Source organism: Ovis canadensis, chromosome 6 (genome assembly GCF_042477335.2).
Source record: "Ovis canadensis isolate MfBH-ARS-UI-01 breed Bighorn chromosome 6, ARS-UI_OviCan_v2, whole genome shotgun sequence".
NCBI lineage: Eukaryota > Metazoa > Chordata > Mammalia > Artiodactyla > Bovidae > Ovis > Ovis canadensis.
In genome coordinates this window covers 101,479,686-101,507,118 of record NC_091250.1, presented here as the reverse complement: position 1 = coordinate 101,507,118, position 27,433 = coordinate 101,479,686, and the positions used below count along the sequence as shown (strand labels likewise).

The following is a 27,433-nucleotide window of genomic DNA, read 5'->3' as shown; positions in this document are numbered from 1 at the left end:
CCTATTTGGAACAAGTCTGTCATTCCATATCCAGTTCTAATTGTTGCTTCTTGATCTGCACACAGATTTCTCAGGAGGCAAGTATGTTGGTCTGATATTCCCATCTCTTGAAGAATTTTTCCATTATTTTGTAATCCACACAGTCAAGGGCGTTGAGATAGTCAATAAAGCAGAAGTAGAGGTAGTAGTAGTAGAAGAGAGTGAAAAAGTTTGTTTAAAACTCAACATTCAGTAAACTAAGATCATGGCATCTAATCCCATCACTTCATGGCAAATAGGAAAACAGTGGAAAAAGTGACAGACTTTAATTTTGGGGGCTTCAAAATCACTGCAGGTGATGACTGCAGCCATGAAATTAAAAGAACGCTTGCTCCTTGAAAGAAAAATTATGACCAACCTAGACAGCTTATTAAAATACAGAGACATTTCCATGCCAACAAAGGCCCATCTAGTCAAAACTATGGGTTTTCCAGTAGTAATATATGGATATGAGTGTTGGACTCTAAAAAAATCTGAGCACTGAAGAATGCTTTTGATGCTTTTGAACTGTGGTGTTGGAGAAGACTCTTGAGAGTCCCTTGGACTACATGGAGATCCAACTAGTCCATCTTAAAGGAAATCAGTCTTGAATATTTGTTGGAAGGACTGATGCTCAAGCTGAAACTTCAATGATGTGAAAAACTGGCTCATTTGAAAAGACCTTGGGCTGGGAAAGACTGAAGGGAGGAGAAGGGGATGACAGAAGATGAGACAGTTGGATGGTATCACCGATTCAATGGACATGAGTTTGAGTATCTCTAAGAGTTGGTGATGGATAGGGGAGCCTGGTGTCCTGAAGTCCATGGAGTCCCAAAGAGTCAGACATGACTGACTGACTGAACTGAACTGAGCTGGTGCAATATTGTTCTTTACAGCATCAGATTTACTTCAATAACCAGTCACATTTACACCTGGGCATTGTTTTTGCTTTTGGTCCATCACTTCATTCTTTCTTGGGTTATTTCTCCACTCTTCTTCAGTAGCATATTGGGCACCTACCAGACTGAAGTATTCATCTTCCAGTGTCATATCTTTTTGCCTTTTCATATTGCTCATGGCGTTCTCAAGGAAAGAAAATTTATGTGGTTTGCCATCCTCTTCTTTAGTGGACTACATTTTGTCAGAACTTTCCATCATGACCACTCCGTCTGTGCAGCCCTAAATGTCATGGCTCACAGTTTCATTGAGTTAGACGAGGCTGTGGTCCATGTCACTTTTATTTGTTTTGTATGACTGGTTTTCATTCTGCCTGCCCTTTAATGAATAAGGATAAAAGGCTTATGAAGTTTCCTGATGGGAGAGTCTTGGATTACCATGATATTGAATGGTTAGCCTTGAAAACGAACAGAGATCATTCTGTCGTTTTTGAGACTGCATTAATCTCAAATTGATGGTTGGATGGCATCATCGACTCAGTGGACGTGGGTCTGGGTGGACTCCGTGAGTTGGTGATGGACAGGAGGCCTGGTGTGCTGCAGTTCATGGGGTCGCAAAGAATCAGGAATGACTGAGCCAGGGAACTGAACTGAAATGATGGGAGAGCCTAATTGTGGGGGAAACAGGGTCTTGTTCTAATGTGCGGGGCCATACTCAGTCAAACTTTAATCCAATTTTCTCCTGATGGGTGGGGCTGTGTTCAATTTAGTTCAGTTCAGTCTCTCAGTCGTGTCTGACTCTTTGCGACCCCATGAATCACAGCACGCCACACCTCCCTGTCCATCACCAACTCCTGTAGTTCACTCAGACTCACATCCATCGAGTCCGTGATGCCATCCAGCCATCTCATCCTCGGTCATCCCCTTCTCCTTGGGCCCCCAATCCCTCCCAGCATCAGAGTCTTTTCCAATGAGTCAATGCTTCGCATGAGATGACCAAAGTACTGGAGTTTCAGCTTTAGCATCATTCCTTCCAAAGAAATCCCAGGGCTGATCTCCTTCAGAATGGACTGGTTAGATCTCCTTGCAGGCCAAGGGACTCTCAAGAGTCTTCTCCAACACCGCAGTTCAAAAGCATCAAATCTTCAGTGCTCAGCTTTCTTCACAGTCCAACTCTCGCATCCATACATGACCACAGGAAAAATCATAGCCTTGACTAGATGGGCCTTTGTTGGCAAAGTGATGCCTCTGCTTTTGAATATACTACCTAGGTTGGTCATAACTTTCCTTCCAAGGAGTAAGCGTCTTTTAATTTCATGGCTGCAATCACCATCTGCAGTGATTTTGGAGCCCCAAAATATAAAGCCTGACACTGTTTCCACTGTTTCCCCGTCTATTTCCCATGAAGTGATGGGACCAGATGCCATGATCTTCGTTTTCTGGATGTTGAGCTTTAAGCCAACTTTTTCTCTCTCCTCTTTCACTTTTATCAAGAGGCTTTTTAGCTCCTCTTCACTTTCTGCCATAAGGGTGGTGTCATCTGCATATCTGAGGTTATTGATATTTCTCCTGGGTAATCTTGATTCCAGCTTGTGCTTCTTCCAGCGTAGCGTTTCTCATGATGTACTCTGCATAGAAGTTAAATAAGCAGGGTGAAAATATGCAGCCTTGACATACTTCTTTTCCTATTTGGAACCAGTCTGTTGTTCCATGTCCAGTTCTAACTGTTGCTTCCTGACCTGCATACAGATTTCTCAAGAGGCAGGTCAGGTGGTCTGGTATTCCCATCTCTTTCAGAATTTTCCACAGTTTATTGTGATCCACACAGTCAAAGGCTTTGGCATAGTCAATAAACCAGAAATAGATGTTTTTCTGGAACTCTCTTGCCTTTTCCATGATCCAGCAGATGTTGGCAATTTGGTCTCGGGTTATTCTGCTTTTTCTAAAATCAGCTTGAACATTTGGAATTTCACGGTTCATATATTGCTGAAGCCTGGCTTGGAGAATTTTGAGCATTACTTTACTAGTGTGTAAGATGAGTGCAACTGTGCAGTAGGTTGAGCATTCTTTGGCATTGCCTTTCTTTGGGATTGGAACGAAAACTGACTTTTCCAGTCCTGTGGCCACTGCTGAGTTTTCCAAATTTGCTGGCATATTCAGTGCAGCCCTTTCACAGCATCATCTTTCATTTGAAATAGCTCAACTGGAATTCCATCACCTCCACTAGCTTTCTTCGTAGTGATGCTTTTTAAGGCCCACTTGACTTCGCATTCCAGATTATCTGGCTTTAGCTGAGTGATCACACCATCATGATTATCTGGGTCGTGAAGATCTGTTTTGTATACTTCTTCTGTATATTCTTGCCTTCTCTTCTTAATATTTTCTTCTTCTATTACGTTCATACCATTTTTTGGTCTATATTGAGCACATCTTTACATTAAATGTTCTCTTGGTATCTCTAATTTTCTTGAAAAGATCTCTAGTCTTTCCCATTATTTTGTTTTTCTCTATTTCTTTCCACGGATCCCCAAGGAAGCCTTTCCTATTTCTATTTGCTATTCTTTGGAATTCTGCATTCAGATGGATATATCTTTCTTTTTCTCTCTGTCTCTCTCTCTCTCTCTTTTTTTTTTTTTTTGCTTCTCTTCTTTTCACAGCTATTTTTAAGGCCGCCTCAGACTACCATTTTGCTTTTTGCATTTCTTTTCGTGGTGATGGTCTTGATCCTTGTCTCCTGTACAATGTCAGGAACCTCTAAGCATAGTTCATCAGGCACTCTGTCTAACAGATTTAATCCCTTGAACCTATTTCTCACTTCCAGTGTATAGTAAGGAATTTGATTTAGGTCATACCTGAATGATCTAGTGGCTTTCCCTACTTTCTTCGATTTATCTGAATTTGGCCATAAGGAGTTCATGATCTTAGTCACAGTCAGCTTCCAGTCTTGTTTTTGCTGACTGTATAGAGCTTCTCCATCTTTCACTGCAGAGTATAATAAATCTGATTTTGGTTTTGACCATCTGGTGTTATGCATGTGTAGAGTCTTTCCTTGTGTTGTTGGAAGAGGGTGTTTTCTATGAACAATGCATTCTCTTGGCAGAACTCTATTAGCCTTTGCCCTGCTTAATTCTGTACTCCAATGCCAAACTTGCCTGTTACTCCAGGTATTTCTTGACCTCCTGCTTTTGCATTCCAGTCCCCTATAATGAAAAGAACATCTTTTTTGGGTGTTAGTTCTTGTAGGTCTTGTAGGTCATCATAGAACCATTCAAATTCATCTTCCTCAGCATTGTCAGTCAGTCAGTTCAGTCACTCAGTTGTGTCAGACTCTTTGCCACCCCATGGCCTACAGCATGCCAGGTCTCCCTGTCCATCACCAACTCCTGGTGTTCACTCAAACTCATGCCCATTGCGTTGGCGATGCCATCCAACCATCTCATCCTCTGTCATCCCCTTCTCCTCTCACCTGTAATCTTTCCTAGCATCAGGGTCTTTTCAAATGAGTCAACACTTCACATCAGGTGCCAAAATCTTTAACATTACTGGTCATCAAACCCATGCCTCCACTGGAGACTCCTCAACATTCATAGGCAAGTCTGACTCAGTCTCTTGTGGGGACACTACTCATTTCTCCCGGTTGCTGGTGTTGCAAGATTGTTTTTTGTGCTCTCCAAGTGTCTGTTTCTCCAATCCTGTGGAAGAACACTATAGAAAGTTCTATAATGATGTCCCACTAACCTCCAAAGTTATATTCCCTGGGGGTTCTCATCAGCTCACCAGCTCTATGGTGGGGCTAATGGTGACCTCCTCCAAGAGGGCTTATGCCACATGGTGCATGACACAGGTCTGCTGCAGTCATAGTCCCTGTCACTGCAGCAGGCCACTGCTGACCTATAACTCAATCAAGGGCAGGAGACAATCAAGGGCAGTTCTGGCTCAGTTTCATTGGGACCTCTGGGTCTTGGTGTGCACAAGATTTTGTTTGAGCCCTCCAAGTATTTCTGGTTAGTATGGCATTTGATTCTAACTGCAATTTTCCCCCTTCTACTGTCTTGTTGGGGCTTCTCCTTTGCCCTTGGACCTGGTGTATCTTCTTTTGGGGGGGAATCCAACCTTCTCCTGTCAATGGTTGTTTAGCAGCTAGTTGCAGTTTTAGAGTTCACACAGGAGAAGATGAGCGCACATCCTTCTACTTCACTCTCTTAATATCAAGATACAGTCCTGGAATTCTCCAGGACAGAATATTGGAGTGGGTAGCCTTTCCCTTCTCCAGAGGATCTTCCTAAGTCAGGGATCAAACCCAGGTCTCCCACATTATAAGCAGATTCTTTACCAGCTGAGCCACCAGGGAAGCCCACTTATACTTTAGGTATCATATCGAAATTCATTGACACTATGAACGTCAAGAATTATTTCCCTTTGTTTTCTTTGAGTAATTTTATGGTTTTAGGTCTTATATTTAATAAATACTTGGTAAATAGAAGAAACACATTTCTTTTTATTCTCATCAGTGTTAAAATGCTATAAGTTATGGATATAATTTGGCTATTCAGAATTTAAAATTTTCATTATATTATATATTCAGTTCAGTTCAGTTCAGTTCAGTTGCTCAGTCGTGTCCGACTTTTTGCGACCACATGAGTCACAGCATGCCAGGCCTCCCTGTCCATCACCATCTCCCGGAGTTCACTCAGACTCACGTCCATCGAGTCCGTGATGCCATCCAGCCATCTCATCCTCGGTCGTCCCCTTCTCCTCCTGCCCCCAATCCCTCCCAGCAGCACAGTCTTTTCCAGTGAGTCAACTCTTTGCATGAGGTGGCCAAAGTACTGGAGTTTCAGCTTTAGCATCATTCCCTCCAAAGAAATCCCAGGGCTGATCTCCTTCAGAATGGACTGGTTGGATCTCCTTGCAGGCCAAGGGACTCTTAAGAGTCTTCTCCTACACCACAGTTTAACAGCATCAATTCTTCGGTGCTCAGTTTTCTTCACAGTCCAACTCTCACATCCATACATGACCACAGGAAAAACCATAGCCTTGGCTAGACAGACCTTAGTCAGCAAAGTAATGTCTCTGCTTTTGACTATACTATCTAGGTTGGTCATAACTTTTCTTCCAAGGAGTAAGCATCTTTTAATTTCATGGCTGCAGTCACCATCTGCAGTGATTTTGGAGCCCAAAAAAATAAAGCCTGACACTGTTTCCACTGTTTCCCCATCTATTTCCCATGAAGTGATAGGACCAGATGCCATGATCTTCGTTTTCTGAATGTTGAGCTTTAAGCCTACTTTTTCACTGTTCTCTTTCACTTTCATCAAGAGGCTATTTAGTTCCTCTTCACTTTCTGCCATAAGGGTGGTGTCATCTACATATCTGAGGTTATTGATATTTCTCCCAGCAATCTTGATTCCAGCTTCTGTTTCTTCCAGTCCAGTGTTTCTCATGATGTACTCTGCATAGAAGTTAAATAAGCAGGGTGACAATATACAGCCTTGATGTACTCCTTTTCTTATTTGGAACCAGTCTGTTGTTCCATGTCCAGTTCTAACTGTTGCTTCCTGACCTGCATACAGATTTCTCAAGAGGCAGATTAGGTGGTCTGGTATTTCCCTCACTCTCACGCTTTTCCACAGTTTATTGTGATCCAGACAGTCAAAGGCTTTGGCATAGTCAATAAGCCAGAAATAGATGTTTTTCTGGAACTCTCTTGCTTTTTCCATGATCCAGCGGATGTTGGCAATTTGATCTCTGGTTCCTCTGCCTTTTGTAAAACCAGCCTGAACATCAGAGAGTTCACAGTTCACATTGCTGAAGCCTGGCTTGGTTGCAATGCATAATTAGGAAATTTTATCAATAAAATTATAAATATATTAATTAATATACATTTATACATATAAAATATATCAACATACAATAAATATATGCATGGATATAAATTTCTGTATAAAATATGAATTAATAAATAATTTATAAATTATTCATTAAAGCATGTCATAGTTAAGTTCAAATAATTAATGAGAAAATAACCAAGAATGACAGCATTCATTTTAAAAACTTGATAAACTCTCTATAAAACTTTTAGGAGATAAAAGAATTTTAGGATAAGAATAGTAGGTTAGAGAAAACAATGGTCAAAAAATACCATATAGAGCAATAGAATCATGATTTGGGAGATGGTATTTTCTATCAGACAGACATATAACAATTAACAATTAACTTCAAAGTATATTATCTCAAAAGTTCAGAGTAAATTAAAATATAAATGACAAAGTAAAACCTATGTACATTTTCCTAAAGATATGTGTGGAGTATGAAAGTGGATATTGCAATTACCAGAATAAAACCGCTCATTTACTGAGATTTGCCTTGATCTGTTATGCAGATACATCTTCCTAAGAGTTCAAAATCCCTTATATTCTCTAATCAAAACTTTAGCACACTTAGAACATCACAGAAAATATTTAAAAAGCCATGTAGTGAGAAACTACATGGCTATGGTTTCCTCCTATCAGTGACATGAAGCACATATTTCTAAAGGACACCAAAACTCTGGGTAAGATTCACTATAAAATAGAAATTATTTCACCACTAGATTATTATGCAGTGCAATATTTTCACCAAAGAGGACAAAATCTTGTAAAATAGGAAATTTCATTTACTATAGCAAAGGAGACAATCATTTTAAGAATTGTATTAAAAGTACTCAGAATGTAATTAGTTGTGACAACACACTTGAAAATAATAGAAAAAAAGATGGATAAAACGCAAGTTGTTTTTCAACATAATCAGAGGCTTTTGGAGCAATGAGGATGAGATAAATTGGAATTCCAGAAAAAAAGGTGCGACTCTACCACAGAAGGCTGAGAATCACTACCTGTTTCTTGTACTTACAGGAGCACCTCAGTGGGCTCAGGGTTAGATCAAGATGAAAGACTCCATTGACAGAGAGAAAGCAACAGGCTTTTGGCTTGCTCCATACTTAAATCTGTGTTTGAAAGTGAAAGTCGCTCAGTCCTGTTGGATTCTTTGTGACCCCTTGGACTGTACAAGTCCATGGAATTCTCCAGGCCAGAATACTGGAGTGGGTAGCTTTTTCCTTCTCAAGGGGATGTTCCCAACCCAGGGATCGAACCCAGGTCTCTGGCATTTCAGGCGGATTCTTTACTAGCTGAATCACAAGGGAAGCCAAAATCTCTGCTTATTTATTCATAATCTGACTATGTGTACTCTTCAGGGTAAAAGGCCAATTGATTTAACCTGGGTTGCATAGGTTCAGTATTGGTCTTTAAGAATTTACTTAGAAAATTAGGTGAAGATATATCTCTCATTTAACATATCAGATTCCTTTCCCTCTATTGTCCTTCATTTTTATTCAGGAAAACCTACCACACTATGTGAGACTATGGGGAAAGCTGACATGTGGTTGTTTCGAAGTTACTGGGATTTTGAATTTCCTCAACCTTACTTACCTAATACTGAATTTGTTGGAGGACTGCACTGCAAGCCTGCAAAGCCCCTACCTAAGGTAATTAAATGTGCTTATTATTGTCTTACATGAATGAAATGTGAAGTGTTAGTCACTCAGTCATACCCAACTCTTTGCGACCCCATGGACTGTAACCCAACAGGCTCTTCTGTCCATGGAATTTTCCAGGTAAGAATACTGGAGTGGAATTGCCATTCCCTTCTCCACAGGATCTTCCCAACCCAACTATGAGTATTTATCTCTTAAAATGATTTCTGGTTTATTGTTAACAATATTTGATCCCCAAACAGAGAACACAGACATAGAATTTAATGGTCATTATTTTCTTAGACTATACACTACAGTAAGAAGATGAGTAGCCTTTATTTTGGATTATGTATTATTATCTAAGGAAGTAGTCCTCAAAATTTTCTTTTCTTGTTCAAAGTCCATTAACTATTCATGAAAATGTGTTTTATATAAATTTTAAAATATTTCCTAGTATCTTACAGATACTATGCTATAATTGAACATAAAAATATCATTATATCTCAAGTCAAATCATCTCCCAACATAGTGTAATGGTTAATTTTAAGTGTCAACTTACCTGGCCAGGAAACCAGGTGTTTAGACAAACATTTTTCTAGAACTTACTGAGAGGCTATTTTTAGATGAAATCAACTTTTATAGATGCGGACCTTGATTAAACAAATTACTCTCCATTATGTGGGTAAACCTCATTCAATTAGTTGAAGATGTGACTAGAACAAAAGACTGAATTATGCTGGTAGTCAACCTTCAGACTTGAACTACAGCTGTGGCTGTTTGAGTCTCCAGCCCAATGTACTGTTCTGCAGATTAAACTTGACATCCTCCATAACCATGTGTGTGAGCTAAGTCGCTTCAGTGTTGTCTGACAGTTTGCGACCTCATATACTGCAATCTGCCAGACTTCTCTGTTCATGGGATTTTCCAGGCAAGATTATTGGAATTGGTTGCCATTTCCTTCTCCAATAACCATGTGAGAAGTCGCTTAATATAAATATCTTCCCTGTCTTTCCATTTCATGCCTCGCACACTTTTTTTTTTTTTTTGGTCATACTTAATTGGCTTAGTTTCGATAGTATTTAAACAGAGGATAAAAAGATTTATTTCAGTATGATTATATATGTTGTTTTTATTTTCAATTCAAAGCTATATATTTCTACTAATTCCTATCATCCTCAGAGTATGCTTTATAGGTATTTCTGCATTACTTGTCTGGTCAGGAGTTACATGGCTACCTCATTCCTAATTGTATATGTGGAAGCTTATATTAAAAAACAAATATAATCAAAATAAAAGCAAATAGAAATTTAGAAAACAGAGAAAAGTAAATATACCAACATTGTGTCATTGTACTGACCGTGATTCAGCAGAAAAAATGAAAACAACCTTATTAGCATCTAAGGCTAAATAAAAATTGCAGCACCAGAGCTATTTAACTTAAACGTAGAAATTTTCTCTGCCAGCTACTGCTGTGTAGATTTGGACCAATTACTTAACCTTAGGGAGGTAGATTTCCCATCTGAAAATGTGTACATATCTCATAAAATCACCATATATCTTAGTTAAATGTTATATGTAAAGAGCTCAGCAAATGGCAAAAGATAACAGGCAGTCAATAATTTGTAAACACAAACACATGCCAAAGACAAACTCATACCTCAAATATGCTTTACTAAATGAGCCTTTAGTAACAATAATTTTTAATTTGCCATCTATTATACACTGAAATCATTAATATATGAAAGTACAGAATTGTTCTAATAAATCAGACACATTGAGAAGAGTGTGACATCTATTATAACTGTAAGCTTTTATATTACAAAGACTGTTTTCTTCATAGGAGCTCGAAGAGTTTGTTCAAAGCTCTGGAGAAGATGGAGTTGTGGTGTTTACTCTGGGGTCAATGATCAAAAACCTCTCAGAAGAAAAGTCTAATATGATTGCATCAGCCCTTGCCCAGATTCCACAGAAGGTCAGATAATATTTTTTTTTTTCAGAGACAACTGTTTTAAAATCCATGAAGTTCATAATAAAAGTATACTTGTAAAATGTAGGAAAGGGTATTGATATTGTTAGTCTCAAGTGAGTTCTAATGAAAGTGCGTAAATGATAAAAGGGGATATTTGATTGCTGTCTTGCTTTAAACCTGGCCTTATTAAGGAAATTCTATTGCATTATCATCTTTAAATAATAAATGAAAATTAATCATTTGCTACTGTTAAACCATCAGTCAGCTTTGTGCATTAGGTTTTAAGGCATCCATGTAATGTAACACTTTTTGCTATTCTTATATTTCTTTAAATCTGAAGCATATAAACAAGTTGCAAATAACATGACAGAGAATAAAGGAAAAGATATTCAAAATAATAGGTTTGATTCTCAGAATGTCTTGGGACTATATTTTCTAGTAATTACTGATTTTGATCATTGTCATAATTGAACCTGGAAATAAGAGCCTAGATTCTAAAAATAATCCTAAATAATGATTCTTCTAAAAATGCTAAATAATGAATCCTAAAAATAATCCTAAATGAAATCCTAAATAGTGATTCTTCAACATTTAAAACTTTAACAATACAGTAAAAGATTTAGGATTATACTTTACAATGCTCCAGCAAACTATAACTTTTTATTGATACCATTTTAGGTTTTAACTGAGTGATCTTTTTTCTCAGTTCAGTTCAGTCACTCAGTCATGTTCAACTCTTTGTTGCTCCATGGACTGCAGCATGCTAAGCCTCCCTGTCCATCACCAACTCCAATGGGTCAGGAAGATCCCCTGGAGGAGGGCATGGCAACCCACTCCAGTAATCTTACCTAGAGAATCCCCTTGGACAGAGGAGCCTGGCAGGCTGCAGTCCATGGGGTCACAAAGAGTCGGACACAACTGTGCAACTGGATGCCATGCCATACAGTTGATGGTTACACCTTGTGGATGTTTTTAATGCCACCAAACTCCAGACTTAGAATACTTTAAAATGATAAATATGATTATGAATATTTTACTGTATGAGTCTACATTAATGATAAGTATATAAACAATAGTTCAAAAGAGGTAAATAACATCCGTCCTCTTGCCTCTGAAATCTTTCTTTCAAAAAACCCCTTTACCAGAGTGGCCTAGTAACACCAGTATGTAGCTCTTTCAGATTCAGATTGTCATTCTTCATGTACATCTTCATCATTTTTCTTCATTTGGTTAAGTTAGAATTAACTCAAAGATGAAAGACTATTGACTAGGATCTTTGCAAGCCTTTGAAAACATGGCTGTAATGTTTATGGTTTAAAAACATTCATTACCTAATCACATATGAACTCAGTTTGCTTGTGCATTACCTGGAGGCATCAAATTTGATTGAAGTGAAGTCATTCAGTCATGTCTAACTCTTCTCAACCCCATAGACTATAGCCTGCCAGGTTCCTCCATCCATGGAGTATTCCAGGTAAGGATACTAGAATGGATTACTATTTCCTTTTTCAGGGGATCTTCCTGATCCACGGATAAAACCCTGGTCTTCAGTATTGTGGGAAAATTCTTTACCATCTGAGTCATCAGGGTAGGTTAACTTCTGATAGGATGTGATTCTAAAATCTTCTGATAAAGACATTTATCTTAATAGGTTCTGTGGAGATACACAGGAAAGAAACCAGAAACACTAGGAGCCAATACCCGGCTATATGAATGGATTCCACAGAATGATCTTCTTGGTAAGACCAAAGAGAAGAAACATAAACAGAGCTGAGTGAGGTATAATCTGAATGATTATTCAATAACAGATATCAACAAATTTGTATTTAAAATAAGGAAAAAAAACTTTAATAAATCTTCACATTGCTTCAGGAGTTTTGAAAGAAAGGTTTATTCATGACACTTATTAAAGACTGTAAAGCACATTTATTCAAGACCATCACTATAAGTATAGTTATTAGTGCAATGGACTTTTAAAATAAAACAGAGAGACTGGAAACAATTTGTATGCAGAAAGAAAAATGGGGAATTTATCACAAAAGAACATAGTAGAAGTTCATTGGATGGAAAATTGCAGAGTTCAACTGACCTAGTAGAATGCTTGCTAAAATTGGGTAATGCAGAGATAGTGGAGCCACAAAATCAAATTGCAGTTGAGAAGAGTTCAGAGGAACCTGACTAGACCTTGGTCAAGGATCTTTGTCAAACTCTAACATAAATATTAAATTTATGGCTCTCTCATTTATGACATAATCTCTCCCTCCTCAGGATCAAGGTCAGAGAAAGTATGTTTAGACAAGGTTTCATTAACTTTTGTATAGAATACTGCAGCACACTCCTGATTTTCTTCACCAATTTTCTCACATCTCTCTTCTCTATGGAAAAAATAAAATCTGGCAACCATTTCATTTATATTTCATGTATAATAAATGGCTGCATATTAGTATAAATTCAAGTGCAAATCCTATTTTCTTAAACACAGTACACCATGAACTAATGTAGCTTATCTTTTTAGCTTGTTATGCCAACATTCTCATATTGAAATACTGCACATCTCCCCTCCCCTTTCACATCTACAAAAATATTAATTTCTTCAGTCTCTCCCTTCTTTTTTATTGATATATTTTTCCTGCAACAACTTGTCAAATGACAAGTACTCTCCACCATATATTCTGCAGGAACCTTCTTGTCTGTGGAATGACTTAATTGCTGGAATCACTAATTATACTTCAGTTCAGTTCAGTTCAGTCGCTCAGTCATGTCCGACTCTTTGCAATCCCATGAATAGCAGCACGCCAGGCCTCCCTGTCTATCACCATCTCCCGGAGTTCACTCAAACTCATGTCAACGAGTCGGTGATACCATCCAACCATCTCATCCTCTGTTGTCCCCTTCTCTTCCTGCCCCCAATCCCTCCCAGCATCAGAGTCTTTTCCAATGAGTCAACTCTTTGCATGAGATGGCCAAAGTACTGGCGTTTCAGCTTTAGCATCATTCCTTCCAAAGAAATCCCAGGGCTGATCTCCTTCAGAATGGACTGGCTGGATCTCCTTGCAGGCCAAGGGACTCTCAAGAGTCTTCTCCAACACCACAGTTCAAAAGCATCAATTCTTCAGCGCTCAGCTTTCCTCACAGTCCAACTCTCACATCCATACATGACCACTGGAAAAACCATAGCCTTGACTAGATGGACCTTTGTTGGCAAAGGAATGTCTCTGCTTTTGAATATGCTATCTAGGTTGGTCATAACTTTCCTTCCAAAGAGCAAACATCTTTTGATTTCATGGTGGCAATCACCATCTGCAGTGATTTTGGAGCCCCCCCCCAAATGAAGTCTGACACTATTTCCCGTGTTTCCCATCTATTTCCCATGAAGTGATGGGACGTTAGCCTGCAGTAATTAATTGCTGCTTTCTTCAGAGCTTATAAGAATGTGTATGTGTTCTCATGGCACAGAATTATATAGAAGATGTTACCTAATAGAATTTGACTTATGTAAGTGTCATGATTTTCTGTTTCTGACACTCTTATAACTTAGAATAATATATGTGTGTGTGTGTGTGTGTATATACATATATATATATATATATATATATATTTTAAATTTTTAGGTCATCCCAAAACCAGAGCTTTTATCACTCACTGTGGAACCAACGGGATCTATGAAGCTATTTACCATGGGATCCCTATGGTTGGAATTCCTTTGTTTGGTGACCAGCATGATAATGTTGCTCGTATGAAAGCCAAAGGAGCAGCTGTTGCAGTAGACTTGCAAAGACTGACAAGTGCAGATCTACTTAATGCATTGAAAGCAGTTATTAACAACCCTTCGTGAGTAGACAATATATTCTTTTCTAACAATCATTTTGTTTTTGAAAGAACAATCGGTTTTATATAATTTTAAATTGACAAATTTTGCATAATTTAGAGTACACCTAATATCACATAAGATTATTTTATACTTCCTAAATTTTGTGAAGGTAGTTTGTCACCTACCACTACTTGGTGATAAATTATAACCTCAAAGAATTACTACATTTATTTAAAGAAATGATCTATTGTTAAAAATATATGAATTTTTAAATTAATAATGGTACTTATTAGTTTTTAAAAATTCCAGATATTACCACTATAAGAATTTAGGGAATACAATGAAAAACCACTCAGCTTTCCTCATGTCAGTTCAGTTCAGTTCAGTCGTTTAGTCATGTCTGACTCTTTGCCACCCCATGGTCTGCAGCACACTAGGCTTCCCTGTCCAACATCAACTCTCCGAGCTTGCTCAAACTCATGTCCATTGAATCAGTGATGCCATCCTTTGTTTTCCCCTTCTCCTCAACCTTCAGTTTTTCCCAGCATCAGGGTCTTTTCCAATGAGTCAGTTTTTCACATCAGGTGACCAAAGTATTGGAGTTTCAGTTTCAGCATCAGTCCTTCCAATGAATATTCAGGACTGATTTCCTTTAGGATGGATTAGTTGGGTTTCCTTGCACTCCAAGGGACTCTTAAGAGTTTTCTCAAACACCACAGTTCAAAAGCATCAATTCTTCGGCGCTCAGCTTTCTTTATAATCCAACTCTCACATCCATACATGACCACTGGAAAAACCATAGCCTTGACTAGACGGAATTTTGTTGACAAAGTGATGTCTCTGCTTTTTAACTGCTGTCTAGGTTGGTCATAGATTTTCTTCCAAGGAGCAAGTGTCTTTTAACTTCATGGCTGCAGTCACGATCTGCATAGTTATAACAATTATCAGTTTAAAAACTTACTTCTGCTAATTTATAAATAGGAGGAAGATCCCAGCCTCCTCGTTCCCTGACAGAGAATAAAAACTGGACACTATCCATGAGCAAAATCATCTCTGGGGTGTCCTAAAGGCCATGTAAGAAGTTTTAGCAACACAGTAGAACAAAAAATCTGAAGTAAATCACACAAGAACAGAATGATGGTAGGTTTATTTTACCAGCATCATTCCGAAGCCAGCATTACTCATCACCAAGAGAGAACTTTCAGCTAGAAAGAGTTTCTTGGCAGAAAAAGAAGAATGGATTGAATGACCAATTTCTAAGTCCTTCTGGGGCATAGAAATTGAAAAACAAATTCTAAATTTGTGTAAAGTCACAAGAGATCTCAAACAGCCAAAGCAGTACCAACAAATAATGACATTGGAGACATCCCACTTGTTATTTAATGCTGTACTACAAAGTTATAGCAATTTTAAACAGATGATACTGTCATAAAAATAGACATACAGACCAATGGACAGGATTGAGAGCCCTGATACAAACCCTTATATGTAAAGTTGAATAATATTTGACAAAAAGTAAAGAATAGTCAATAGGAAAAGTGTTATCTCTTCAATAAGTAGTACTAAGGAAACTAAATAATCATACGCAGGAGAATAAAACTTGGACCCTTATATTACATTACTTCCCTCAAAGCTCAGTTGGTAAAGATCTGTTTTCAATGCAGGAGACCAAGGTTCATTTCTGGGGTTAGGAAGAGCTCCTGGAGAAGGAATTAGCAAACCACTCCAGTATTCTTTCCTGGAGAATCCCATCTACAGAGGAGCCTGGTTGGATACTCTCCATGGTGTCACAAGAGACAGATATGACTTAACAACTAAACCACCGCATTGCATTACTTACAAAACTTGACTAGAAATGGATTACAGACTTGAACATAAGACTTGAAGCCATAAATGTCTTATAAAACTGGAGGAAAAGTTTCTTGACAAGGGTATTGGCAAGAAATTTTGGGATATGATACCAACAATACAAGTAACCAATGCAAAACAACAGGTGGGGCTTTATCAAGCTCAGAAGCTTCTACACAGAAAAATAAATGATTTACAAAATAAAGGTCAATGTACAAAATTGGAGATTATTTTGAAAATTGCACATCTGATATAGACTGATATATAAAAGATATAAGTAACACATATTACTCAATAGCAAATTTTTTTTAAAATGAATGGAGTTACTGAATACACATTTGCCCAAAGAAGACATATAAATGGTCAACAGGTACTTGAAAAGGGGATTGATGTTACTAAGCATCATGAAATGCAAATCAAAATCCCACCTCACACCTATTAGAATTGTTGTTGATGTTGTTCAGTCACTAAGTTGTGTCTGACACTGTGACCCATTCACTACAGCATGACAGGTTCCTCCATTCTCCACTATCTCCTACAGTGTTCTCAAATACATGCCCATTGAGGTGAGATGCTATCTAACCATCTCTTCCTCTGCTGCCCCCTACTCTTTTTTCCCTTCAATCTGCTCCAGCATCAGGTTTTTGCAGTGAGTCGGTTCTTCACATGAGATGGCCAAAGTATTGGAGTTTCAGCTTCAGCATCCCTCTTTCTAGGAATAGTTAGAGTTGATTTCCTTCGGGATTGATTGATTTGATCTCCTTGTTCTCCAAGGGACTCTCAAGAGTCTTCTCCAGCACCACAATCAGAAAGCATCAAATCTTTGGTGCTCAGCCTTCTTTATGGTTCAGTGGTAAAGAAACCAGTGGCCGATGCAATTGTTGCAGGAGATGTAGGTTCGATTCCTGAGTCAGGAGATCTCATGGCATTTTTCAGTCACTCAGTTGCATCTGGCTCTGAGACCCTGTGGACTGCAGCAGCCCAGACTTTTCTGCCAATCACCATATCCTGAGCTTGCTCAAATTAATGTCATTGAGACAGTGATGCATCTAAGCATCTAATCCTCTTCATCCCCTTCTCCTCCTGCCTTCAATCTTTCCCATAATCAGGGTCTTTTCTAATGAGTCAGCACTTCACATCAGGTGGCCAAAATATTGGAGCTTCAGCTTTATCAGTCCTTCCAGTGAATATTCAAGATTGATTTCCTTTAGGATTGACCAGTTTGATCTCCTTGAAGACCAAGGGACTCCCAAAAGTCTTGTCCAACACCAAAGTGCAAAAGCATCAATTCTTTGACTCTAAGCCTTCTTTATGGTCCAACTCTCACATCCATACCTGACTGCTGGGAAAAGCCATAGTTTGACTATATAGACCTTTGTCAGCAAAGTAATTTCTATGCTTTTTAATATACGCTCTAGGTTTGTCATAGCTTTTCTTCCAAGACCAAGATTCTTTTAATTTCATGGCCGCACTCATCATCCACTGTGATTTTGGAGTCCAAGAAAATAAAATCTGTCACTGTTTCCCCATCGATTTGTCATGAAGTGACGGGACTAGATGGCATGATCTTCATTTTTTGAATGTTGAGCTTTAAGCCAGCTTTTTCTCTCTTCTCTTTCACCGTCATCAATAGAATATGTCCTCTTTGTTTTCTGGCATTTGGGTGGTGTCATCTGCATATCTAAGGTTATAGATATTTCTCCTGGCAATCTTGATTCCAGCTTGATCTTCATCCAGCCCAGCATTTTGCATGATGTACTATGCATACAAGTTAAATAAACAGGTTTACAATATACATCCTTGAAGTACTCTTCCCAGTTTGAAACCAGTCCATTTTTCCATGTCTGGTTCTTATTGTTGCTTTTCAACCTGCATATAGGTTTTGCAGGAGGCAGGTAGATGGTCTGGTACTCCCATCTCTTGAATTTTCCATAGTTTGATTTAATCCACACAGTCAAAGGTTTTAGTGTAGTCAATGAAGCAGAAGTAAATTTTTTTTTCTGGAATTCTCTCGTTTTCTAGCAAGATAAATGCAATTTCATCTCTCATTCTTCTGCCTTTTTAAAATCCGGCGTGAACATCTGGAAATTCTCAGTTCATATACTGTTGAAGCCAAGCTTGGAGAACTTTGAGCATTACTTTGCTAGTGTGTGAGGTGAGTAGAATTATGCAGTAGTTTGCACATTCTTTGCTACTGCCTTTCTTTGGGACTGGAATGAAAATTGACCTTTTCCAGTCCTGTGGCCACTGCTGAATTTTCCAAATTTGCTGGCAAATTAAATGCAGCACTTTTACAGCGTTGTGTTATAGGTTTTGAAGTAACTCAACTGGAATTCCATCACCTCCACTAGCTTTGTTCATAATGATGCTTCCTAAGGCCCACTTGACTTCACACTCCATGATGTCTGGCTCTAGGAGAGTGATCAAACCATGGTGTAGGATATGGGAACCCATTTCAGCATTCTTGCTTGGAAAATCTTCCCTTGGTTTAGAAAATGGCAACCCACTCTAGTATTCTTGTTTGGAAAATCCCATGTATGGAAGAGCCTGGACTACTTTAATCCATGGAGTCCAAAAGAGCATGACACAACTGAGCATGCGTGTATGAAATAACATTCAAACCTGATTACTGCAGAACCATATCTTTGACTATATGGGCCATTGTCAACAAAGTGATATCCTTGCCTTTTAATGTGCTGTATAGGTTTATCATAGTTTTCCTTGGAATGGACAAGTGTCTTTTAATTTCATGGCAGCAGTCACAATCTGCAGTGATTTTGGAGCCCAAGAAGATAAAATCTAGCACTGCTTCCAAATTTTCCCCTTCTATTTGCCTTAGAGTGATGGGACAATATACCATACTCTTAGTTTTTTGAATGTTGAGTTTCAAGCCAGCTTGGAACATTTAGAATGGCCATCATTAAAAGACACGGTCTAAGAAGTGAGGAGTAGCTCCTCTCCACCCTCCTTGGCCCGCGCATCCACTGCTCCTTGGACGTAGGGTTGCTCCTCTTGGCCGCCTTCCCTGACCTCAGGCATGGGGTAGCTCCTCCTGGCCACTGCCCTGACCTCGGGTGTGTAGTAGCTCGTCTCGGCCTCCGCCTCTGACCTCGGACGTGGGGTAAGATCCTCTCGGCCACTCCAGTAGCTCCTCTCGGGCACACTTCTCTGAGGTCTGTCTCAGCCAGCGTGCTTCTGCATGGAAAAGAAATGCAAAAAAGCAAAATGGCTATCTGAGGAGGCCTTACAAATAGCTGTGAAAAGAAGAGAAGTGAAAAGCAAAGGAGGAAACAAAAGATATAAGCATCTGAATGCAGAGTTCCAAGGAAGAGAATGGAGAGATAAGAAAGCCTTCCTCAGCAATCAATGCAAAGAAACAGAGGAAAACAGAATGGGAAAGACTAGAGTTCTCTTCAAGAAAATTAGAGATACCAAGGGAACATTTCATTCAAAGATGGGCTCGAAAAAGGACAGAAATGGGATGGAACTAACAGAAGCAGAAGATATTAAAAAGTGATGGCAAGAATACACAGAAGAACTGTACGAAAAAGATCTTCACAACGCAGATAATCACGATCGTGTAATCACTCACCTAGAGCCAGACATCCTGGAATGTGAAGTCAAGTGGGCCTTAGAAAGCATCACTACGAACAAAGCTAGTAGAGGTGACAGCATTCCAGTGGAGCTATTTCAAATCCTGAAAGATGATGCTGTGAAAGTGCTGCACTCAATATGCTAGCAAGTTTGGAAAACTCAGCAGTGGCCACAGGACTGGAAAATGTCAGTTTTCATTCCAATCCCAAAGAAAGCCAATGCCAAAGCATGCTCAAACTACTGCACAATTGCATTCATCTCACACGCTAGTAAAGTAATTCTCAAAATTCTCCAAGCCAGGCTTCAGCAATATGTGAACCATAAACTTCCAGATGTTCAAGCTTGTTTTAGAAAAGACAGAGGAACCAGAGATCAAATTGCCAGCATCTGCTGGATCATGGGAAAAAGCAAGAGAGTTCCGGAAAAACATCTATTTCTGCATTATTGACAATGCCAAAGCCTTTGACTGTGTGGACCACAATAAACTGTGGAAAAGTGTGAAAGAGATGGGGATACCAGACCACCTGACCTGCCTCTTGAGAAACCTATATGTGGGTTAGGAAGCAACAGTTAGAATTGGACATGGAACAATAGACTGGTTCCAAATAGGAAAAGGAGTATGTCAAGGCTGTATATTGGCATCCTGTTTATTTAACTTCTTTGCAGAGTACATCATGAGAAATGCTGGACTGGAAGAAGCACAAGCTGGAATCAAGGTTGCTGGGAGAAATACCAATAACCTCAGATATGCAGATGACACCATCCTTATGGCAGAAAATAAAGAGGAACTAAAAAGCCTCTTGATGAAAGTGAAAGAAGAGAGTGAAAAACTTGGCTTAAAGCTCAACATCCAGAAAACTAATATCGTGGCATCTGGTCCCATCACTTCATGGGAAACAGATGGGGAAACAGTGGCTGATTTTATTTTTCTGGGCAGCAAAATCACTGAAGATGGTGATTGCAACCACAAAATTAAAAGACGCTTACTCCTTGGAAGGAAAATTATTACCAACCTAGACAGCATATTGAAAAGAGAGATATTACTTTGCCAAAAAAAGGTTCGTCTAGTCAAGGCTATGGTTTTTCCAGTGGTCAAGTATGGCCGTGAAACTTGGACGATGAAGAAAACTGAGCACCGAAGAATTGATGCTGTTAAACTGTGGTGTAGGAGAAGACTTTTGAAGGTCCCTTGGACTGCAAGGAAATCCAACCAGTCTATCCTAAAGGAGATCAGTTCTGGGTGTTCTTTGGAAGGACTAATGCACTGGTCATAGCAAACACCCTCTTCCAATAACACAAGAGACGACTCTACACACGGACATCACCAGATGGCCAACACCGAAATCAGATTGATTATATTCTTTGCAGCCAAAGATAGAGAAGTTATATACAGTCAACAAAACCAAGACCGGGAGCTGACTGTGGCTCAGATCATGAACTCCTTATTACCAAATTCAGACTCAAATTGAAGAAAGTAGGGAAAACTGCTAGACCATTCAGGTATGACCTAAATCAAATCTCTTATGATTATTCAGTTGAAGTGCAAAATAGATTTAAGGGCCTAGATCTGATAGATAGAGTGCCTGATGAACTATGGAATGAGGTTCGTGACATTGTACAGGAGACAGAGATCAAGACCATCCCCATGGAAAAGAAATGCAAAAAAGCAAAATGGCTGTCTGAGGAGGCCTTACAAATAGCTGTGAAAATTAGAGAGGCGAAAAGCAAAGGAGAAAAGGAAAGATATAAGCATCTGAATGCAGAGTTCCAAAGAATAGCAAGAAGAAATAAGAAAGCCTTCCTCAGCGATCAATGCAAAGAAATAGAGGAAAAGAAAAAAATGGGAAAGACTAGAGATCTCTTCAAGAAAATTAGAGATACCAAGGGAACATTTCATGCAAAGATGGGCTCGATAAAGGACAGAAATGGTATGGACCTAACAGAAGCAGACGATATTAAGAAGAGGCGGCAAGAATACACGGAAAACTGTACATAAAAGATCTTCATGACCCAGATAATCATGATGATGTGATCACTCATCTAGAGCCAGACATCTTGGTATGTGAAGTCAAGTGGGCCTTAGAAAGCATCACTATGAACAAAGCTAGTGGAGGTGATGGAATTCCAGTTGAGCTATTTCAAATCCTGAAAGATGATGCTGTGAAAGTGCTGCACTCAATATGCCAGCAAATTTGGAAAACTCAGCAGTTTCCACAGGACTGGAAAAGTTCAGTTTTCATTCAAATTCCAAAGAAAGGCAATGCAAAAGAATGCTTAAACTACCACACAATTGCACTCATCTCACATGCTAGTAAAGTAATTCTCAAAATTCTCCAAGCCAGGCTTCAGCAATACGTGAACCATGAACTCCCTGCTGTTCAAGATGGTTTTAGAAAAGACAGAGGAACCAGAGATCAAATTGCCAACATCTGCTGGATCATGGAAAAAGCGAGAGAGTTCCAGAAAGACATCTATTTCTGGTTTATTGACTATGCCAAACCCTTTGACTGTGTGGATCACAATAAACTGTGGGAAATTCTGAGAGAGATGGGAATACCAGACCACCTGATCTGCCTCTTGAGAAACCTGTATGCAGGTCAGGAAGCAACAGTTAGAACTGGACATGGAACAACAGACTGGTTCCAAATAGGAAAAGGAATATGTCAAGGCTGTATATTGGCACCCTTCTTATTTAATTTCTATGCAGAGTAAATCATGAGAAACGCTGAGCTTGAAGAAGCACAAGCTGGAATCAAGATTGCCGGAAGAAATATCAATAACCTCAGATATGCAGATGACTCCACCCTTATGGCAGAAAGTGAAGAGGAACTAAAAAGCCTCTTGATGAAAGTGAAAGAGGAAAGTGAAAAAGTTGGCTTAAAGCTCAACATTCCGAAGATCATGGCATCCGGTCCCATCACTTCATGGGAAATAGATGGGGAAACAGTAGAAACAGTGTCAGACTTTATTTTGGGGGGCTCCAAAATCACTGTAGATGGTGACTGCAGCCATGAAATTAAAAGACGCTTACTCCTTGGAAGAAAAGTTATGACCTACCTAGATAGTATATTCAAAAGCAGAGACATTACTTTGCCAACTAAGGTCTTTCTAGTCAAGGCTATGGTTTTTCCTGTGGTCATGTATGGATGTGAGAGTTGGACTGTGAAGAAAGCTGAGTGCCAAAGAATTAATGCTTTTGAACTGTGGTGTTGGAGAAGACTTGAGAGTCCCTTGGACTGCAAGGAGATCCAATCAGTCCATTCTGAAGGAGATCAGCCCTGGGATTTCTTTGGAAGGAATGATGCTAAAGCTGAAACTCCAGTACTTTGGCCACCTCATGTGAAGAGTTGACTCATTGGAAAAGACTCTGATGCTGGGAGGGATTTAGGGCAGGAAGAGAAGGGGACGACAGAGGATGAGATGGCTGGATGGCATCACAGCTCGATGGACATGAGTTTGAGTGAACTTTGGGAGTTGGTGATGGACAGGGAGACCTGTCGTGCTATGATTCATGGGGTCGCAAAGAGTCGAACATGACTGACTGAGTAACTGAACTGAACTGAACTGAAGAGGTGAGGAATTAGAAAAAGAAAAATTCCACTGCACTCCAGGTGAGAATGTAAATTGGTGCAGCCACTATGGAAAAAGGTACGGAAGCTTTTCAAAAGATCAATAGTAGAACCACTCCACTATTCAGTGTTCTCTCTTCCTGCTACATATCTAAAGAAAAGAAAACAGAATATGGTGAGACATCTTCAGTTCAGTTCAGTTCAGTTGCTCAGTCGTGTGAGACTCTTTGAAACCTCATGGAGTGCAGTATGGCAGGTCTCCTTGTCCATTGCCAACTCCTGTTTTCTCAAACTCATGTCCATTGAGTCAGTGATGCCATGCAGCCATGTCATCCTCTGTCATCCCCTTCTCCTCCCACCATCAATCTTGTCCAGCATCAAGGTCTTTTCCATTGAGTCAGTTCTTCATATCAAGTGGCCAAAATAATGGAGTTTCAGCATCAGCATCAGTCCTTCTAATGAATATTCAGGACTGATTTCCTCTAGGATGGACTGGTTGGATCTCCATGCAGGCCAAGGGACTCTCAAGAGTCTTCTCCAACACCACAGTTCAAAAGCATCAATTCTTCGGCGGTCAGTTTTCTTCACAGTCCAACTTTCACATCCATACATGACTACTGGAAAAATCATAACTTTGACTGGATGGACTTTGTTGGCAAAGTAATGTCTCTGCTTTTTAATATGCTGTCTGGCTTGGTCACAACTTTTCTTCCAAGGTGCAAGCGTCTTTTAATTTCATGGCAGCAGTCACCATCTGCAGTGATTTTGGAGTCCCCCAAAATAGTCTGTCACTGTTTTCACTGTTTCCCAATCTGTATTCCATGAAGTGATGGGACTGGTAGCCATGATCTTAATTTTCTAAATGTTGAGCTTTAAGCAAACTTTTCCACTCTCCACTTTAACTTTCATCAAGAGGCTCTTTAGTTCTTCTTCACTTTCTGCCAAAAGGGTGGTGTCATCTGCATATCTGAGGTTATTGATATTTTTTTCAGCAATCTTGATTCCAGATTGTGCTTCATCCAGCTCAGCATTTCTCATGATGTACTGAGCATATACGTTAAATTAAATAAGGGTGACAATATACAGCCTTGACATATTCCTTTCCCTATTTGGAACCAGTTTGTTGTTTCATGTCCAGTTCTAACCATTGCTTCCTGACCTGCATTAAGATTTCTAAACAGACGGGTCAGGTGGTCTGGTTTTCCCATATATTTAAGAATTTCCAGAGTTTGTTGTGGTCCACACAGTCAAAGGCTTTGGCATAGTCAATAAAAGAGAAGTAGATGGTTTTCTGGAACTCTCTTGCTTTTTCCGATGATCCAACGTATGTTGGCAATTTGATAGCTTCACCCCAGTACTAATTGCTGTATTGTTCACAAAAATCAAGGTATGAATTAAACCTTAGTGTCTTTCAATGAATGAATAGATAAAGAAAATGTGGTGTATGCATGCGAAAGAATATTATTTAGCAAACAAGACAAAAGAAATACTTCCATATTTGAAAACATGTTATTGTGCTAGGTGAAGTAAGTCAGTGAATGACAAATATTATTTAGCATGACTTATACTTTGGCCACCTCATGAGAAAAGTTGACTCATTCGAAAAGACTCTGATGCTGGGAGGGATTGGAGGCAGGAGGAGAAGGGGACAACCGAGGTTGAGATGGCTGGATGGCATCACAGCTCGATGGACATGAGTCTGAGTGAACTCCGGGGGATGGTGATGAACAGGGAGGCCTGGTGTGCTGCGATTCATGGAGCCGCAAAGAGTTGGACACGACTGAGCGACTGAACTGAACTGAACTGATACATGCAGCTTAATAATTCAAACTCATAGAAGTACAGAGTAGACTGGTGTTTTCCAGGGTCTAGGAGTTGAAAGAGTGGAGAGGCAAGCTTTGAGTAATAGGGAACAGGCTTTGAGTAATAAAATAAATAAGTTCTGGGAAACATTGTACAACATGGTAGTTAGCTGTGATTATAGACAAATAAATAAATTCTCAATAATGAAGGATTGCATTTATTATGTAACTTTGTTTCACATAAATAAAACATATATATATTCTTTGGAAATAAGAAACTATATAAAAATTAAAATATTTGCCAGTGTTGGACAAATGTTTCTATATATCAGATAAATTTTTACTATTAATTTTGTGTAAATCTATAAACATGCATTGACATTAAAGATTAAAATTATTTTATAAACATTTAAATTTTTTAAATATTGAATGACTTTTCACTATGAAGTCACTTACCAGTGTCTCTCTTTTTTGTTTAACTATTTTTAATTGGGAGATAACTGATTTAAAATGTTACATTAGTTTCTACAATGCAACAATGTTTTGTTGTTAAATCACTCAGTTGTGTCCAACTCTGTAATCCCATGGACTGCAGCACACCAGGCATCCCCATTCTAAACTATTTCCAGGCCTTTGGTCTCATGTTCATTGAATCAGTGACACCCTCCAATCATCTCATCCACTGTCGCCCCCTTCTCCTGCCTTCAGTCTTTCTCAGAATCTGAGTCTTTTCAGGTGAGTTGGCTCCTCCATCTGGTGGCCAAAGTACTGGAGCTTCAGCTTTAGCATCAATACTTCCAATGAATATTTAGGATTGATTTCCTTTAGGATTGACTGGTTTGATTTCCTTGCAGTTTAAGGGAATTTCAAGAGTCTTCTCCAATGCCACAGATGAAAAACATCATTTTTTCAGTGCTCAGCCTTCTTTATGGTTCACCTCTCACATCTGTATATGATTACTGGAAAAAATTTAGCTTTGACTAGTTGGACATTTGTTGGGAAAGTGATGTCTCTGATTTTTAATATGGTACCTAATTCTGTCATAGATTTTCTTCCAAAGAGCAATCGTCTTTTAATTTCATGGCTGCAGTCATATCCACAGTGATTTTGGAGCCCCCCAAAATAAAGTCTGTCACTGTTTCCATTGTTTCCCCTTTTATTTGCCACAGTCCTTCTAGTGAAAGCTATGGTTTTTCCAGTTTCATGTATGGATGGAAGAGTTGGACCATAAAGAGAGCTGAGCACTGAAGATTTGATGCTTTGGTGAGAGTCACTTGGACTGCAAAGAGATCAAACCAGTCAATCCTAAGGGAAATCAGTCCTGAATTATCATTGGAAGAACTGATGCTGAAGCTGAAGCTCCAATACTTTGGCCACTTGTTCCTCAAAGTCACATCACTTTTATTAAGTGTCTTGGCATGCAGAAAGTATCTGTTGTGCCACAATAAAATCAGCCTCCTACGTCCCTGGTCACATCTCTCATTTTATTGTTTATTTTGAACTATCTTTGTTATGTTCTTGTACAAGGAATATCCCCAGGTATAGGTCTTAGGCCCGAATATGCCTTGGGAAACATCTTAGTTTGTGCACAAGCAGTGTTCTGAACTTGCGCTGACCTGTGTTCCCAGGTCCACATTATGTTTTTACTTAGCTTAGCAGGCCATGATGATCCCAACTAATAAACTGATGTACTTTTTTTTAGATTACATGGTATTGCTATATTTTGCTTTTATTCTTTTCCCATGGTGTGTTTCTTAGGGCTTAGCCAGAGCAAAAGGCAGCTGATTATTAACCCCTGAAAGAGGAGAAGGGGAAGACAAAGGAAGAGATGATTGGATGACTTCACAGACATGATGGACATGAGCTTGAGCAAGTTATGGGAGATGATGATGGACAGGGAAGCCTGGCATGCTGCAGTCCATGGGGTCACAGAGTCAGACACAACTGAGTGACTGAACTGAACTGATGAGACTGGATGCCATGATCTTCACTTGTTGAATGTTGAGTTTGAAGCCAGTTGTTTCACTCTCCTCCTTTATCTTCATCAAGAGGCTCTTTAGTTCCTCTTTGCTTTCTGCCATAAGACTGGTGTCATCTGCATACCTGAGTTATTGATATTTCTCCTAGCACTCTTGATTCCACCTTGAGCTTCATCCAGCCTGGCATTTCTCATGATGTACTCTGCATGCAAGTTAAATAAGCAGGGTTACAATATACTGCTTGACATATTCCTTTCCCAATTTAAAGCCAGTCTGTTGTTCCATGTCTGATTCTAACTGTTGTTTCATACAGGTTTTGCAGGAGGCAGGTATGGTGACCTGGTATTTCCATCTCATGGCAAAACCAATACAATATTATAAAGTAAAAATAAAATAAAATAAAATAATAATAAATAAATGAGAATTTCCCACAG

The 27,433-nt window shown here is 39.2% G+C and overlaps 1 protein-coding gene across 4 annotated transcripts in view; it reads left to right on the top strand.

The window, feature by feature from the left end:
• Nucleotides 1-27,433, top strand: part of LOC138442597 (UDP-glucuronosyltransferase 2B17-like) — a 52,139-nt gene that overhangs the window by 16,153 nt on the left and 8,553 nt on the right. For 3 of the 4 annotated variants that reach the window (XM_069594277.1, XM_069594278.1, XM_069594275.1), the window contains 4 exons: nt 8,291-8,439; nt 10,268-10,399; nt 12,048-12,135; nt 14,008-14,227. In XM_069594277.1, coding sequence (XP_069450378.1) covers nt 8,317-8,439; nt 10,268-10,399; nt 12,048-12,135; nt 14,008-14,227 — 563 coding nt within the window. In that variant the 5' untranslated portion in view covers nt 8,291-8,316. Of the gene's footprint in view, nt 1-8,290; nt 8,440-10,267; nt 10,400-12,047; nt 12,136-14,007; nt 14,228-15,871; nt 16,276-27,433 lie in introns of those variants that run through there. The other variant, XM_069594276.1, reaches the window with a different exon arrangement.